The sequence below is a fragment of the Ptychodera flava genome, chromosome 9 (assembly GCF_041260155.1).
Source record: "Ptychodera flava strain L36383 chromosome 9, AS_Pfla_20210202, whole genome shotgun sequence".
Classification (NCBI taxonomy): Eukaryota; Metazoa; Hemichordata; class Enteropneusta; family Ptychoderidae; genus Ptychodera; species Ptychodera flava.
Window position 1 is genome coordinate 33,121,315 of NC_091936.1, and position 16,372 is coordinate 33,137,686.

Below are 16,372 nucleotides of genomic sequence, written 5' to 3' on the forward strand. Positions count from 1 at the left end.
ATGTTATTAGATGTAACAAACAAATTCCCGAAGCATTTGTACAAAATTACTATTTAATACTGTATCGTTCAACGTCATTAGAAACGGAGGTTGGATGAAAATGGAGTATAGATGTAAACCATTAGCCTGTAAAGTGTCAGATATTCCAACGTTTGTCGACTGAAAACCCCTTTCTTTATTCCAGATGACAAATGAAACGGTCCCTAGTCGTTATAACTAAACCTATGACCACGTTTACCTTGTGCTAACCACACATTTTTCCACATCCTTAAAGATGGGAAAACGGATGGAAGCTTTAAAATCTAAAATTTAACCAAGGCAAAATACACCTACAGCATCAAGCGTCTTCTGAAGGGCTTCCACAGTAGCTGACTTGCTGTTAGCTCCACCATGTTGCCCCCTGTAGTTAGCCTGTTTCTGATGATCACGGTTCAAAGTGCTCGTATTTACCTGGTGAGGATTTCGGATCAGTGCAGTGATCTAAAAACAAAACAACAAAATGATTTGATTCAAAGGACGCGAGTGACATACTGTCGGCATGTCTGTCACATGCAAATTCAATGCTACGATTAGCGGCATAAAATGTGTTTCCTTGTTGTAAAGATGATAGGCTCACATTCAACAATGATATTTCTACTTAACCCATGTTAACGTTCTTTTATTCAAACATGGACCTTTTTGCTTGGACTTTGGTATAGTCTGGTCGACGACTTTAAACGGTAGGTATTCAACTGCAGTCTTGCAGTTGGAAAACTGATGATTGTACGGCTCAGGATGGAAAATTAATGTATCATGTTATTCTGAAGGGCAGCAACAATTTGAAGTGTGTAATGATAAACGTAAGCAAATTATCGTTGAGTTGTAACTTGCAACATTGTGTGTCTCCTATTTTTATACTGAGTCGCCATCAGGTAAGTTTACCAAGATTGTGAAGCATGCATCAAGCATGAACTTGTGAAACTAAGCTGCACAAATAATGTTGATTATTTTCGTTGATTTCAGGTATGATACGACGACGGCAGGTAAATATCACGTTTGTGTTTGAAACATGACTGACACGACTACGGTCGTACTAGAGGTCAATAAAGACTGAATAAGTATTTTTTGGTATTCAGATTTGCCAAGGAAGATGAACCCCTCGTATTTATTGTACGATGTATAGCCTATCCCTCGTATTTATTGTACGATATATAGCCTATGTTAAGAAACGTAACAAACAAATTCCCGAAGCATACGTACAATGTGTACAAAATTGATATTTAATACTGTATCCGTTCTTTAGAAATAGAGGGTGGATGAAAATAAGGAAGTGTAGATGTGAACAATTGGCCCGTACAGCGTCTGATAATCCGAAAATGTAGATTGGAAACACTTTTCAGTGTCTATAGACAAACGTAATCAAGTTATCTTTGAACTTTGAACTTTGCGTGTCTACGATTTTTTATATTGAGTCGCCATCATGTTAATTTAGCAACATTGTGAAGCATGCAATCAAATATGAATTTGTGAAACTACCGACAATTCCGAATTCAAACTTAACTTCCAAATCCACTAAAAATCGTGAATTCATGATTAGTGTGAAAATCACAGCACTAACTTATGGTGCACTATTGTTTAATAGCCAGATATTAGGATGTCAAGCGACAGCACATTTTTTAGAAGGGGCTTAGGGTCTGACAATAAAATTGGCATCTAAAATAGGATGGTGGTCTGTTTGAACAACATGGCGATAGTCTCTGAATAACCTTCGATACTTGAGTACAAGAACGTAATGCGAGTGTAAGTCTCGGTGAAACTGAATTTCAATATGTTTATAAGTGTAATACCGCCGTGAAATGTGCACTTACCCTAGGTACAAACGTAAGGCACAAGACGATGGTGTTGCACACAAAAATGACACTATTATTGACAATGGCTATAGTGTTTTGTCGTATCCCAAAGTTTCTAATGAGTGGATTAATGGTGAACATGAAAGCTGTAACGTAAACCGAGATAATTATGTGTCGACCTGAAGGAGAAGAAATAAAAAGTCGATGATTAACTAGTCACTGTTATTACTAATGGCAGTGAATAGGGTGTGTAACATCGAAGACAAAGTCTACATCGAACTCTTAGTGACTTGACCAAGCAAAAGAGAGTGTTCTCGTTAGCGTTTAGATAATCGCATTAGAGACTTCACTTGTGGATGAACTCGATATAAGAAGCAACATATATACATACATGCTACCATAAAATGTTTCCTGGGCAAGAAACAATAATCTACGTAAAACCACAAAATAAATGTTGAAAATATCTTACTTTCATTGAGTTCAGTGATTTGCACATCACGAATTCCCCAGGCCAAGAACACACCGATAAAAATGAGAATCGCCTTGAATAATGTGGAAGCTACCATTAAATAATAATTGTAGCGAGCGTAACACTTGCGTAAGGTGAAGATGTAGAGGAGGTCATGCCCATTCTCATCGGTAATTTCCTGTTAGGGGAAATTGCACCAATCCATTTTGTTTCTTGTATGTTTGTACAATCCCCGAGAAATATGGAAATCCCTCACAAAACGTTGGCTGTCACTGATACTTAAAATAGGCAATGTTGATAACGTATCGATGAATGAAAAATATTCATACAATGAAGTAGTATTTTGTACTACCAAGCGAATGAATACTCAAATGGCAGAATTAAACCAGCTTCATGTTGATAAAATGATACATTACATACGGCTAAGAAAAATGTGCTTTCTATAACCCGAACCATACTGCCTTGTTCTATGCCAAAGCGAATGTGCTATCAGCTTTATAAGCATGAAGAAGTCAATGATATGGTCAGACAAAGTGAATGGCACGGAATTGCTGTCTCTATGCATCAACAAGGTTGACAACAGCATAGATATCACGTCATTACCAAAGCGAAAGTGAAGGAAATAATTGTGTTTAAAATTTTAAGTTATCATTTTGTCATTCTGGATTGAAAAAAAATCATGTTGATATTAACATATTATTAACGTTAAGCCTAAAGAAAAAGGAGGAAGGGGAGGATATTGGCCAAAGATAAAGTATTTGAAGAATGCTTTGACCAAAGTACTTTCATTGATTGTATATGTTTTCTCTTTAGCATATGAAGCCTAGTGGTAAGCGTGGGTAAGTACCCATATTTATTATACCACTCTTACTTCAATGAATCCAATAAATAACTTCCATATGCCAATAGTTCATCTACTCTACCTGCTTTTCTGAGGGAATGGCTACACTTCGTAAGTCATCAACCGCAAGCCACACGACGACCATCGCAATGTCTATGACTATCATGACAACTATGGCCATCGTAAGTCTTGTGTCTCCAACCCGCTGTAATAACATCAAAAACGCAATAGGTAAAATATGCAACTTAAAACCTATAGCGATTTATGTTAGGTCGGAATCTGTACAGGATGTGCGAGTGTGTATATATGCAGCCACTCTTGTGACAGGAAGGATATGGTAAAGTCTGTAACAACACACTCGTCTTCGTAAAGCAATGAAACGACCATTGAATACATCATAAGATTCAATTGCTCTACCATTGGAAATGATCACCTACAATGTGCCGAAACTTCTCCACTGCAACCTTAAATATCGCATAAACTCGGTAACTCTTTACACATAAGGCACCATACGACAGGGAAAAAGCAGTAGCTACCAGGAGTGGTTTTGCCTGAAATAAAATAAATCATGAATTAACAAGTGATGAATTATTCAAGAAGAATGTTGGCACCAAACGACATTACAACGAAGAACTAGTACTTTGACATGACAACACAAGGGTCAATGAATGTAACTTTTATGACACCTTTGCAAAGTATGCCGCTTTTACATGGCAGCGCAAAGAACTCTATATATAAAGTATAAAGCATTGGTTTCAACCTTACTGAACAGTACACGGGAATCAAAGATGGCGGTACATCTGAAATATCCAATCCAAACAGAATCAAAACTATGTAGAAAAGAATACATCCTATGCCAATAAAGGCATTCAAGACAGGACTTGAGATCTTGATAACTCTGAGAGCAAGAAAAATAAGAATATTTGTAAGGCGTAAGTTATATATGGAAGTAAGATCTTTATGACAAAAGGATTACCAAACCTAAGTTACGACTCACAGGCTCCATAATAGTAGGTGACCATTTGCCCGACGTAAGGAGGGCAAATGGTCTCCTGCCCTAAGGGTACATAGTCCCTTGTTTGGGCTATAATGTTTTTGTTACATGCCTCTCTTACTCAGTTTATACCAAAATATTTACGTTTATTGACAAATTATAGTCAAATGCTGTATTTTCATTTTAGACGAAAAACGGTTAACATAGAACGATTTTCATCACCGAATGGCGCATTGATATATTTAAACTACTGTTATGCGGTTTATCAATATTTTTATGCGAAATTTTCCAAAACCAGATTTTCTGTGCAAAACATGAAATTTCAAGACTTTTACATCCAAAAGTTTTCAAGTTGAAAATAGTTCCGGTTCACTTTCAGTCCAGTGATGACTATGCGGCCCGAGACGTCATCGGCGAGTTACCATTGAATCCTATGGAGCGCGCGACGTTCGATATACGAGGCATGTAATATACAACCATTTTCAGTAATAGAGCGCCAAGCCACTGCAGTGAACTGCAATAAAACTGCTTACACTAATTAGTTTCAGCTGTAGCCGTGGCCACTTTGGTGTTGAACAAGGCTACTTGATAAAGACCAAAAACTCTGCTAGTACAAAGGCAAAACTAGCTCTGTCTGAGGCTCGAGTTGTAAATGAGAGTTTACGATTGGCACCCTGTGTTCAAGATTAAGATACAATGTAACATTACCATGCACTGGTCCATGTACAAATCTTTTTTATTTCAACTTCCCCAGACAAACTGTCTGCATGGGACATACAATGTTGTCGACTTTGCCAGCTGGCTACAGCTGCAGTGGCTTCGCGCTCTATTACTGAAAATGATTGTATAATATATATATATTATTTATTTTTACAGAACTCGACATATATATATTATATATATATATATATATATATATATATATATAATATATATATATTATTTTTACAGAACTCGACATATATAGATCCAACTTGACCTACTTCATATTTCTGAATTTGGCGTTCAATATCAAGCACAAAATCGAGAACAGAATACCCAACGATGACAAGACAAATGTCACAATGCGTATTGTTAATGACTGAAGCAGATTGACAAAAATCTTCTTTACACCATCCGTTGGCGGTAGTTTTCCTGTAATAATAAGACAACAACAAAAGCATATTGTTTTGAGAACTAAAAGAACAGAACCACATTTGTTACAATCACAATCTCATTACCATGCCAGAAATGCACTAAACTTTTGAGACATTCTTGAGATGAATAATGTACAGGATTATGCTACTGTTCGACAAAGAGTAAAAAGATTAGTGTCTAACGTTTGATATGGTCGATTCATGAATTGAGTTAATTTTATCAGCAAGTCCTCAAGAATATTAACATTGACAATTATTAGGCTTATAAGTCGTTATTAATATGAGATTGATTTACCCCTCCAACGAACGGAAACTTCTTCACTCCATCTTAGGTTGTCATGTACCATGGCGTAGATACCAACTTGTACCATCTCATGGTCTGTGAAGAATGATCATTCGCATAAATGATAGTTTTCCACTAGTATCAATCATATGTAAATTATCGAAGTCGTAGAGAAGTAAGAGTTTGGAGTTTAAGCAGGACATCAAAACATTCAAGTCATTTCGTTCTTATTTCACATACATAGTAGTCTTACGTGTTTTATACTCACCATGTGTAAGCAAATCCACTCTCATCTGTAAACACGACAGCGAATTTCAAATATTCCATAAATAAAGCGTTTTGTCTATTTCAAAATGAACAACGTACCTTGCATTTGTTCTATGATCAAGTCCGAAATTCTATCATGTGTTGTACTCAATTCTACTTGTCCCTATGAAGGTACAAGAAAAGTAGAATGTACAATGCTACGGGTGCTATTTATTTTGTAACGGCATGATTGCATTCTTATTAAAAAGCCTTTTTTTGCGTGCAACATGAGCTTGTATAACAGCATACGTTTGTAATATTGCTTGTCCATGGCCATGCTTCTATGTATCTGTCTTCTAGATATGGACTTATCTTTTCCTCATGCTTTTGTTTGCAAAAAGCTAAAGACAAACCTAGCAAAATGTCACGGGATGTATTTGATAAATACCCGTGGCCACTTTACTTTTAATTAAGCCCACTTGATGCAGTCAGAAATTCTGTTTGTACAAAGGCAAATCGAGCTCCAGGGATTGTAAAATTGGCACAATGTGTTCAAGATTGAGATACAATGTAGTATTTTTACCGGCCATGCACTGGTCCATATGCAAGTCTTGTTCAGACAACTTGGTATGAAAATCAATGCAGTTGATTTCAATTTCCCCATACACACTGCAAACTTTTGTGTCCCGAGCAACACACAGCTGTGATCTAATAAAAATGTGTTGCCTCAATAAACTAATTATCGTGTAGAGGTTTTAATGAATAGCAGTCGTATCTTGTGTCTCAATTTTAACATGGGTGCCAACTGTTAGCTCTCATTTGCAACCAATGGCAGGGTCTGTTTTGTGTTTATACAAGCAGAATTTCTGACTGTATCAAGTAGGCTTAATCAACGGTAAAGTGGCCACGGGTGTACTGTATACCAGTAATCTGTCTGTCTGTCTGTCTGTCTGTCTGTCTGTCTATCTATCTATCTATCTATCTATCTATCTATCTATCTATCTATCTGGCTGGCTGTTTGTCTGTATGTTTGTCTATATATTTATCAATTATTCTTTTGATGAAAAGACTAACTCCATTCTCAGTGACAGTCATACCAATCAGGAATAGATATTAATGTTAAAATAGACCACAAATTCTCCTTTTTTGAGATACCATGCAAACAATCCATTTCAACTCACAGAAACGCCATGCATTTGCAAACCCTTCGCCGATTCCTTGATGTAATTTGCCATTTCAGCATCTTGGTAAGTAAAGTCTTCTAGATGTCTTGGAGGATCCATATTGGCCAACAGTTTCTCTGAATGATTCAAAGCCAACGCTGCGTACACAATTGTATCATAGGCAAAGCCAGCAAAGTAGTAGGTAGATTTCATTTTAGTGTATAACTTCAAATCTGTTTCTGTTGGTATCTGTAAAATACGGAGATATGTTGTATTTCAAATATGTAAGTCTGTGTCAACTAGGATGAGAGCAAAATATGCGATCCGTTCACCCTGAGTATTGATAGTGTAATTGAAGAATGATGAGCATTGAAAGTCAGTTTATTTTCAAAATTATGTAGGAAATGTTGAAGTAAATTCTTTCCATTAAAGACGGTAAAACATTTTCTTTGAGTATATGGTGATTTGACCAGATTTCCCTGTTCTGTTTTATAACCAATCAGTTGAATTCTGGATTGTTTGAACTTGTGCCATTCATATGCAGGGATGCAGGGAGGAAGGAAAGGAAGACAATGAAATTGGCTGAACAGAATCGATGAGAGCGTTAACGACCTTTGCAGTACTTTTGTTTTATCTTGTTAGGAGATAGCAAGCTGATTTACACACATTTGCTACAGGAACTGGCATATTTGTAGTTGTATCCATATATGATCATTATAATATTACAGACAGCATCAGAATAAGGTATTCTAACCTTACCAGTTCGCGAGTGAAATCTTAGAGAAATATATACATATATATTAAGTCAATGGGAGCCTGTTCATCTATCCTTGGGTGTCATCAGCATACATTGTGTAGTTCAACCCATGTTTATTAACAGAATCTTCTAACGATGCACGGTATAGTTAAAAAAGTGATTAACTCTTCAGGCACTGACTACCAGATAGGAAATGAGCGACTGGGAAACCATTGTGACACTGCCAAGTCTAATGCGTAATATATGAGCGAAATGCCATTGTCTATCTTGTCGAAGGCGGCAAAAAGTGTGATACAATTAATATGAAATTTTTATATTTATCAAAAGGGAGAGGAATAATGGTACATATGGTGGCCTGTCCATATTCCAATTATTCATTCAAATAGAAAATAGAAATTAGGCTAATGTTCTTATTGAAACGCTTTCTTTTTGTTGATTATGTTTTTTATCGTTTTCGAAATGAATGGGTTTCAACACCACCTTATCAGTTAAAACTCTGTGCAGTGGTGTGTTTACTTCTCTGAGGTTCAAATGGGAATTGGCGATAACAACCCATTTTTTAATTTGCCGTTTTCCGATGCCCGGATTCTCCACCATTTGAAATAAATAAAAGAGGAGGATAGACACCTGTCTTTACGTGTCTTCGGGGGAATATTACTCGCTAGGCTATGCTCGATGTACAAAAAAACTTTGAAGTGGACCATCTGGGGAAGATCTGACACAAGAATCTGACACAAGATGTACAGTTGCCGTGGACATAAGTTATAACAGCGAGAGAGCTGGAAGTCTCTAACCATATGGTCTCAGTTTTAATACGTCTTTCCCCAGATAGTCCACCTCGAGTCTTCAAAAATAAGCCGAAGTGCCCCTGAAGAAATTGGCGAACATTTATTTTTCGCTTTTTATTTCTGTTGTCGATTTTTGAAAATAATGTAAAATGGATTCGAGAAACATTTCTTGCAAGTAATAAGTTTTTGAGTGACACTCGGAAAACGCAATTTGCGTGCCCAATGATGTGAGGACTAATTCTGAGGAAACTGCAGATCTTTTACGCGCTTCGAGCACACATGGAAGTTACTTTATGTGTGTTTGGAGTACCAAATATCTAATCCTTTCATGCGCGAGGATTTTAGATGAAAAGTATCCTTTTTCACAGACAGTGAAGCAACACCCCGTGATTTGGGGAACCCGCACGGAAACTAGCTATATGCCCTTAGAGTGCAACTACTGGGAGTTGATATCAGTAAACTTGACACTGAAAGTGATTCGTGAGAAACAAACGATTAATCGGAGGCAAAGAGTTATGACTAGCAATGTATATACCACTGTACTGTTCTAGTTGTTTAAAGACTTTAGCTCTATTCATAGAGAGTTTGTAAACTGTTGGAACAGCTATACTGATCGAGGCAACCACTGCATTTACATCGAAATTTATGAAAGTTGTATCAGAACAAAGATTGATAGGTGCTAAGTTTGTACTCATATCATTTAAATCTAACTACCTTGATTACGTTTTGTTCAATTGTGTTGTTGTTGCCATTGTTTCACGCAAAGCTCATGTAAAGTATGACTTGTAAGTAATGTCATTTGTAAAATTTGACCCAACTGTGTAGTATACCTCAACGACGCACGGCATTCACAAACATCATTATGTGTATTGAGGAACACCAACACTTTTCTTGGTAGGTGGGATTGCACCGAAATCTGAATTCTTATTTCCATTCATCGGTAAAAACATAAGATCGGCCCACAAAGATACGGTAACCGCACAGAAAGTTTTATTCCTAATTAAGAAATACAGTCAAAAGAAAGCACATCAGAGATAAAAATTAGCTAAAATTTTCAGTGGAAACGATCATGTGGACTGATGGAATAATAGTATTTGCCTACATTTAAATGGCCATTCTGTGGTTGTTAAAAGGAAAAATGGTTCGTCTTATAATGTCATTGATTATACTTAAAATGTTGTTACCAATTTCTTAATTTCCAGTTCTAGTGAAAACTTGTTTATTTCGAAAAGGACCAAAAGGAGCTTCATCGTCTGGGTGAAAACGTTCAAAATTTGAAAACTGGCCGAGTTTATGATTCTCTAATTTAACGGCCAAATTTGAGTAATGACTGAATAAAATGTACCACTGGTTGGGGAGCATTTGTTGTGAAGTGTGACACTGTAGATGCTATAATTTATTAAAATATCATCTCCTGTTCTAAACAAGGCGGGACCCATAGCTGAAGCCAATCAAGTCCAACTCACCACTCCGTGGAAATTTACTTTATTGAAGTCTTGGCTATATGATGAAACTTTAATGCTGAGATGGCCATCGAGAACAGATTTCATGTCTGTGTTGCTACAGGTGACGTCATCCTCACCAATGCGTTCCAGATACCAGCCAGCCTTAAGCCAGCCAATTAATATCCAGACGAATTTCTGCCCGTATACATTATTGAGATATGCCTGCAGAGTTTGAAGTATTGTGCGGCATGTTAAATCACTTAGAGAGAATTTGTCATTGAGGATAAATAGATTAATTGGCTTGTGCAGCTGGTACAACAACACGTAAGATTGATCTTCATGGTATATATATACTCTTTGTTTCTTCAATAATATTGACGTAGTAATAAGATGAATCTAATCAATCAATCAATCAATCAATCAATCAATCAACCAAGTCATTATTTACGTCCCTGCTGAGATAGAAAAATGCTCCTTTGATTTAACTGCTTTACAAAAAAGAAAGTATCCATGGGTATTAACACGTCTGTGAACTGGAAGTGAAATAATTTAGACCAAACTTAGCTTGAAAAGTTTAGCAAGGTTTTATTTTGTTTTAAAATTCGGGTATGTTATGGAGATAATTATTTTTCGGACAAAATCAAACAAGTAATATTGTGAAGTTACCTGGCACATAATCTGTCTGGCCATTTCCTCATGGGCCAACACTATGATTATTCTGGCGTCATGTCTCTGAAAAACATTTTCAATTCACTGCGTTACACAAACATTCAAGATCGAACAACATAATTCTGTGTGAAACAGGCATATCAAATTTAATAGTAAAATATATATTGTGCGATGAATGAAACATGATATAATAGAAGAAAAGCTGCCCATTAACCTTTAAATTTTGCAACTGTCCGGTTGGTAAAATCCCGTGCTGAATATGCTCCACTGTCAATACGTCGTATCCACCACGCTCTTCAAATAGTTGGACAAGTTCCTTCATGAGCTTTTAGGTAAGATAACGATAGATAATCGTTCAGTTTCTGAGGAAAAGGAAAAGCTTAGGGAAGGATTATCAGAACTATCATTATTGAGAGTAGAGTGTACGAAATATCCTGGGCAAAATTCAGGCAGTACAATATTGTCTTGTAAGCATTGTCTAGTTTAAACTTGAATCTGGATTCTTAAACCCCAGAGAAATATATATGCCATAAACTCCAAAAATTACAAGAAGTAACCCTTTAATCGGTCTGCAATAATTTACTTTTGAAATATGACGCTTCTTTTCGTAATTAAGATATCTTACCCTTTCTTAATGGGAAAAACCTCTTAACTGCGTCCAGTTTGTATTAACTAGCTATTTTATTCTATCTATTTAAAATTTGGATAACATTTTCGGAAGCATTACTATACAATTAGTATCCAAGCATTACTCTGTAGTGCTCAACCGAGATATAAAAACCTCAGTCTATTCTTCGCACAGCTAATAAGTAGATGATGACGTTTACTACCTTACCAAGGAAAACATTTCCGCATTTTCCAGTACAATTGCCACTCTCTTCCACCGGAAATGACGCAGCAGGGCTTCCCAACCTCGCACCAAAATAGTGTCACTTGGATACAATCGCATAAAGAGAGGATACCTGTCTCTGTCAGAAAGTCCTGGCGATGAAGCACTGCCGGACATCTGTCGAATTGGGAAGTATGCAATTACTGGTTTACAAGTCTCAGACCGACAGGCCTTTCAACGGGAATGATTTATGAATGTGACCGTTTTTCCCGAAGAAAGAAAGGGATATATAGCGATTTAGATCTGTAGTGAAACGTTGGCAATAAATCCACACTTCAAATCACCAATCCAAACAATATGAACACCAACGTATTAATTAACTACTTAATTTAATTTTCTTTTGGGTTATTTGTTTACAGTCTGTATCTTCCACCGATTTTAAATGATTACATCAATCACGTCAGATATCTGCCTTTCAGGTAACAAGCATTTGTGATAATCAACGCGACTTTCTTTATAAATTGACGAAAGTGTAAAATAATTGATAGAGAGTTTAACCATTTATACTTGATATCAATATTAAACACTATTTTCATTTAAAATGTAGTATAAGCTGTTTAAATGTTACGAGCAAACAATAAGATAAGGCATTACACGTACTGCCCATCGGAATAGAACATCAATGCAGTGATGGACATGGAAGATTGAAGTTTAGCGGCAAAGTTATATTTAATTCAAAGCTGATAATGGTAAAAACATTGTATCAATCTTAAAGCAACGGAAGCAGCACTCCGTAACAAACAGAAGAGATGCATATGTATTTATTACAGATTGACAAGAATGATTGGAATTATACAAAAGGTAATGGCTGTTATTCCCTTTACGATACTTTATAACGTAGATTTTATTCTAGAAATTGAAAATCAAAGATGTTTTTTTTGTAGTTGGAAAGACTTTACCTTCCGAAGAATAAGAAACAAGGATTAGAACAGTTTGTCTTTTATTTCTAATATAATTTTCGAGAATGGCGTTTATATGTCAGCGGCGGTGTGCTGAACCGAAGAATAGCATGACCATGGTTTATGTCGATTTGAATGCTGCATTGTATCCCCTATTATATTATACCAGTATATTGATGGCGCAAATATAGTGCTCTGATTTGTCGAGAGCGAAAAGAACCATCGTATATTCGCGATATACTACGGTTGGCATACGCGCGAGCTCTCAGCTTGAGAAATAATCCGGTTTTTGACGTTGAACCAACACCCACCTTTACTTCAATGTTTTTCGATTACATCTGATCTTTACAAATAGATTTATAAGTCACAAATAAGCACTTAGCAAAATACCTGCAAAAGGTTGTAGTGAGATGCAACTTCACAAACAGGTTGTGCTACCAGAGAACTTGAAGAGGCAATTAACATCAGAAGCTGGGGTTTCTCGTAGATAAAGTCGTACAGTATACCAAGGGCGTCACCAGCCATTGTTGCCTGATGAAAAAAGCGGTGTTTGTTACTTGTATATTTCTTCAGAATAATCACTTTGTAGAAGACATTCCGTTTTTTGCCTGTTTGAATTTGGAAATTGGTGCACTACAGCGTTGCAAAATAGTACTGTTTGGGTAGTCATCATTCAAGTCAATATCTGAAATACACTTTCGAAGCGATCAGTGCGTGGACAATGGCTGACCGGCGAAATGATTCCGTAAAATTGCATTACATTCGTGATGAATATATAATGCCGGTAAGTAGAATTAGATAAATCGACTCAAAATGTATTGTGCTTTTATGACATTTACTATTTCCACTGATGCTTCGTCGTAATTTCATGACACAAAACGTTGTTTGTTATCTTGAAGACAAATACGTCTTTGTCAGCGAAGGATGACCTTTGTCGCGAGAATGAGTGAAGCTGGTGAAATAATTCCGCACTGTTTTACACTTGAGGAAATAGTGTAATGACGGTAAATAGATTAAGATAAAGTAGCCAGAGTAGTCATGCGTTTATGACAATTATTTTTACCACTGCTTCATTTTCGTGACAATTTCTTCTTTTTGTTCCTAATAAATTTACCTTCGTCGACTGAAAGATTTTGGTAAAATCTTTAAATGTTAAAAGATGTGGAGGATTGTTGCAAAAATTATTCATTCAAGGAAATATGCCACTTGCGCTCTACAAATGTACAACGCTTCTTATGTAACAACGTCTTGGGTACATTATTAAAAATCATTTATAATGCGCGCAAAATGTCATTAAACACTAGATTGGGTACGGCACTTACTAACTAAACATGATCGAGCATGGCGTCTTTATACTTTTTCAATATTGATAATAGTTTGTCCGTATGGATTCCGAAAAGGAGGTCTGATTGGAACTTTGTAGCATTTCCCATATATTGGGTGATAACTAAGAGCGAGATTTCTACAAAACAGAGTTTTGTTTAGTTTGTTACAAATAGAATAAATATGCTCATGCAAATTAAGATCAAATGTCTACATACAACCTAGATATTTGTCTGAATTTTTTGCTTCAGTACGTTTCCATCTAATTAGTAGGCAAAGATAAGTATTGTGCATTTTCTATTAACTGTGAGTATGGAACACTTGACTGAATGGCAGGACGTCTGCCATTTATCTAAAAAGATCCTAGTTTATCAAAGTTATTCTGTTGATTTCAACAATGAGTCATTTTGATAGGTACCAGTAAGATGGGCCATTGTGTCGTATGCTAACAAACGTCTGTAGAGTTAGGATATTTATGGATGTCGTTAACATAGTCCAAGAACAAAACCTATTACTGAACCTTGGGGGACACAAGGCTCGACTGTTAGGTTGCAGGAGCACTCGCTGTCTACTAGTATAGTTTGGCTATAGTATGATAGAAAGGACTGTATCCTAGCTTGGTCTTGACCTCTGATACCATAATAGTGTAATTTGTGAACTACAAGGCTATAAGTAACTCCGTCAAACGCTTTAGTACAGTTCATCATGAAGAAATCTTGGTTTTTTGCCATGTTCCATATTGGCTGATAAGTCATGAGTCGACATTATGGATCTTTGTTTCAGTATAGGTCGTTTTCCGTCAATTTTAAGCATACAGATTAATTTATTCCTTCAGCAGATTGTACAAATAACGATGACTTTACCTCTGCAGTATTACTTATGTTCTGATGATGAGATACGATAATGAAAAAAGTTGCAAAACTAACTGTTCCAAACTTTATTTGGTTCACAACTGCAAAACATACCATGTCAATACTCGTCAAGGTAAGTATCATGACGAATTCATAGTTGGGGAGGATATACGGATTCACATGTATGTAATCTAAAGCATACGCCAAACGCATGTGCGACTGAATAGTAAAAGTTCACCGATACACGTATACACGTATAAAGGGAATTTTGTCAGCAAGAAGCCTGTCTACACAGTAGACCATAATATTATCACAAACATCACCCTGTGCATGTAATGGTACGTTGTCGGGCACTGTCGTGACTACAAACTTTTAAGCTTTTGGCATCACAGAATCATGAACATATGCTAACCTTGTAACAGCTGTACTATTCGTGTTCTCTAAGTAAATGCAAACACAGCAAACCTAGACGTATAAAACCTTCATCACACAATGCATCAACATTATTTAAGATTCATTGATTTGAAGAGGCTATTTCATCGTTTCTCTTTAGAAAATTGCATAAAAAACAGTGATATTGTCATTTCAGCATTGCTTATGAAACGAAATCGGAAAAGAAAATAGGATAGTTAACGTCATTGCTTGTGTTAAAGTCCATTTTTCAACAACGTTTGAAACCTACCAGATCAATACTTGTAAAGTTTTCAATCATCACCAACTCATATTCTTTGAGAATGTGCGAATTTGCGTTAACAAAGTCTAATGCTTTCTTCGTTCCATACTGCATCTCTTCGTTAACACCAGGAACAGCCACTGATTGGTAAAGTCCACCGATGTACAGGACAGTTTTGTTTGCTGAAAGATTTCCTATACAGCCGGACCATGCTATTACCACCAGAAATATCTTTTGCGTGTATTGCCACATCTTCGTCGTCTCTGTCCTGAATGCAAACTTTTGGGCGTTGGCGCTATATTTATAATATAAGGATACTTAATTATAAACACTTTCCTAGAAGCTTTCATTTTAATTGGTCAGTTTAGCTCGCAAATTTACCAAATAAGGACTTAAACTTTTTAGGAACTTGTGACGTGAGGATTGATACCATATAGGAATATGAGAGTAACTCTGAAAGACGGATGATATTTCCCATTGTAACATTCATGAGTGTTTGCCTCGTGGTAGTCTGCGGGACAATAATTAAGGCGCTGAATCTTGGTCTTCAGAACCTTCTAATTAAAAAAGGTGATGTTATAAATATCATTAACTAAATTTGAAGTTTTTTTACTGAGTACAAAGAGACTTTCATAGGCTTTAATGAAGCATACTAATATTATCTAATAGAAAATAATTTATATTAGATCACGCTATCATGCGCCATTCTGATTGGACAAGAGCTCATTTCATCAATGATAAAATGGGCCCCTAAACTGGCTTAGAGGGTTAATACGGAAACGAATAAAGGGGAGGACATTAAGCTTGTAGGAAAATGTTTGTTTTAATAAACATAATAAATAAATAAATGGTTAATTTAATAATTACGTTATTTTTGTAAACACAGGTGTAGAATGTTTCACCCTCATTTTAGAAATGTCTTTCAGTACTATTGGCACTTTGCCGTACCTGCTCTGTCACATTTTGTCGGCTGCCTGTGTTGTCGTTGGGTACTGTGTGCATATGTTTTCAACGTAATACGAAGTTATAAAAATGCTCGGTCTCGGGCGCTGAATTTCCGACGTTCGATCTCTCGACGTCAGTTTTCAGTATTTTAGGCTTGAAGTGACGAGAATAC

At 36.3% G+C, this 16,372-nt stretch overlaps 1 protein-coding gene across 1 annotated transcript; it reads right to left on the minus strand.

Moving 5' to 3' along the window:
* Positions 1-309: 309 nt before the first annotated feature.
* LOC139141284 (gamma-aminobutyric acid type B receptor subunit 1-like) lies at positions 310-15,507 on the minus strand. The gene is made up of 11 exons (XM_070710908.1): positions 15,265-15,507; positions 12,799-12,939; positions 11,456-11,626; positions 10,618-10,683; positions 9,973-10,173; positions 6,980-7,210; positions 5,919-5,982; positions 5,117-5,267; positions 3,905-4,037; positions 3,222-3,344; positions 310-480 (listed from the first exon to the last, which is right to left on the minus strand). Exons 1-11 carry the CDS (start codon positions 15,505-15,507, stop codon positions 310-312), a joined length of 1,695 nt encoding a protein of 564 aa, XP_070567009.1.
* Between the last annotated feature and the right edge of the window lie 865 nt (positions 15,508-16,372).

Coding starts and splice junctions, on each gene's coding strand:
- LOC139141284 (XM_070710908.1), bottom strand. CDS start 15,507: ATGTGGCAATACACGCAAAAGATATTTCTGGTGGTAATAGCATGGTCC. Junction 4,038..5,116: donor GCCAAATTCAGAAATATGAA/GTAGGTCAAGTT, acceptor TCTTGCTCTCAG/AGTTATCAAGATCTCAAGTC. Junction 481..3,221: donor CCATTCCCTCAGAAAAGCAG/GTAGAGTAGATG, acceptor TTTTGTTTTTAG/ATCACTGCACTGATCCGAAA.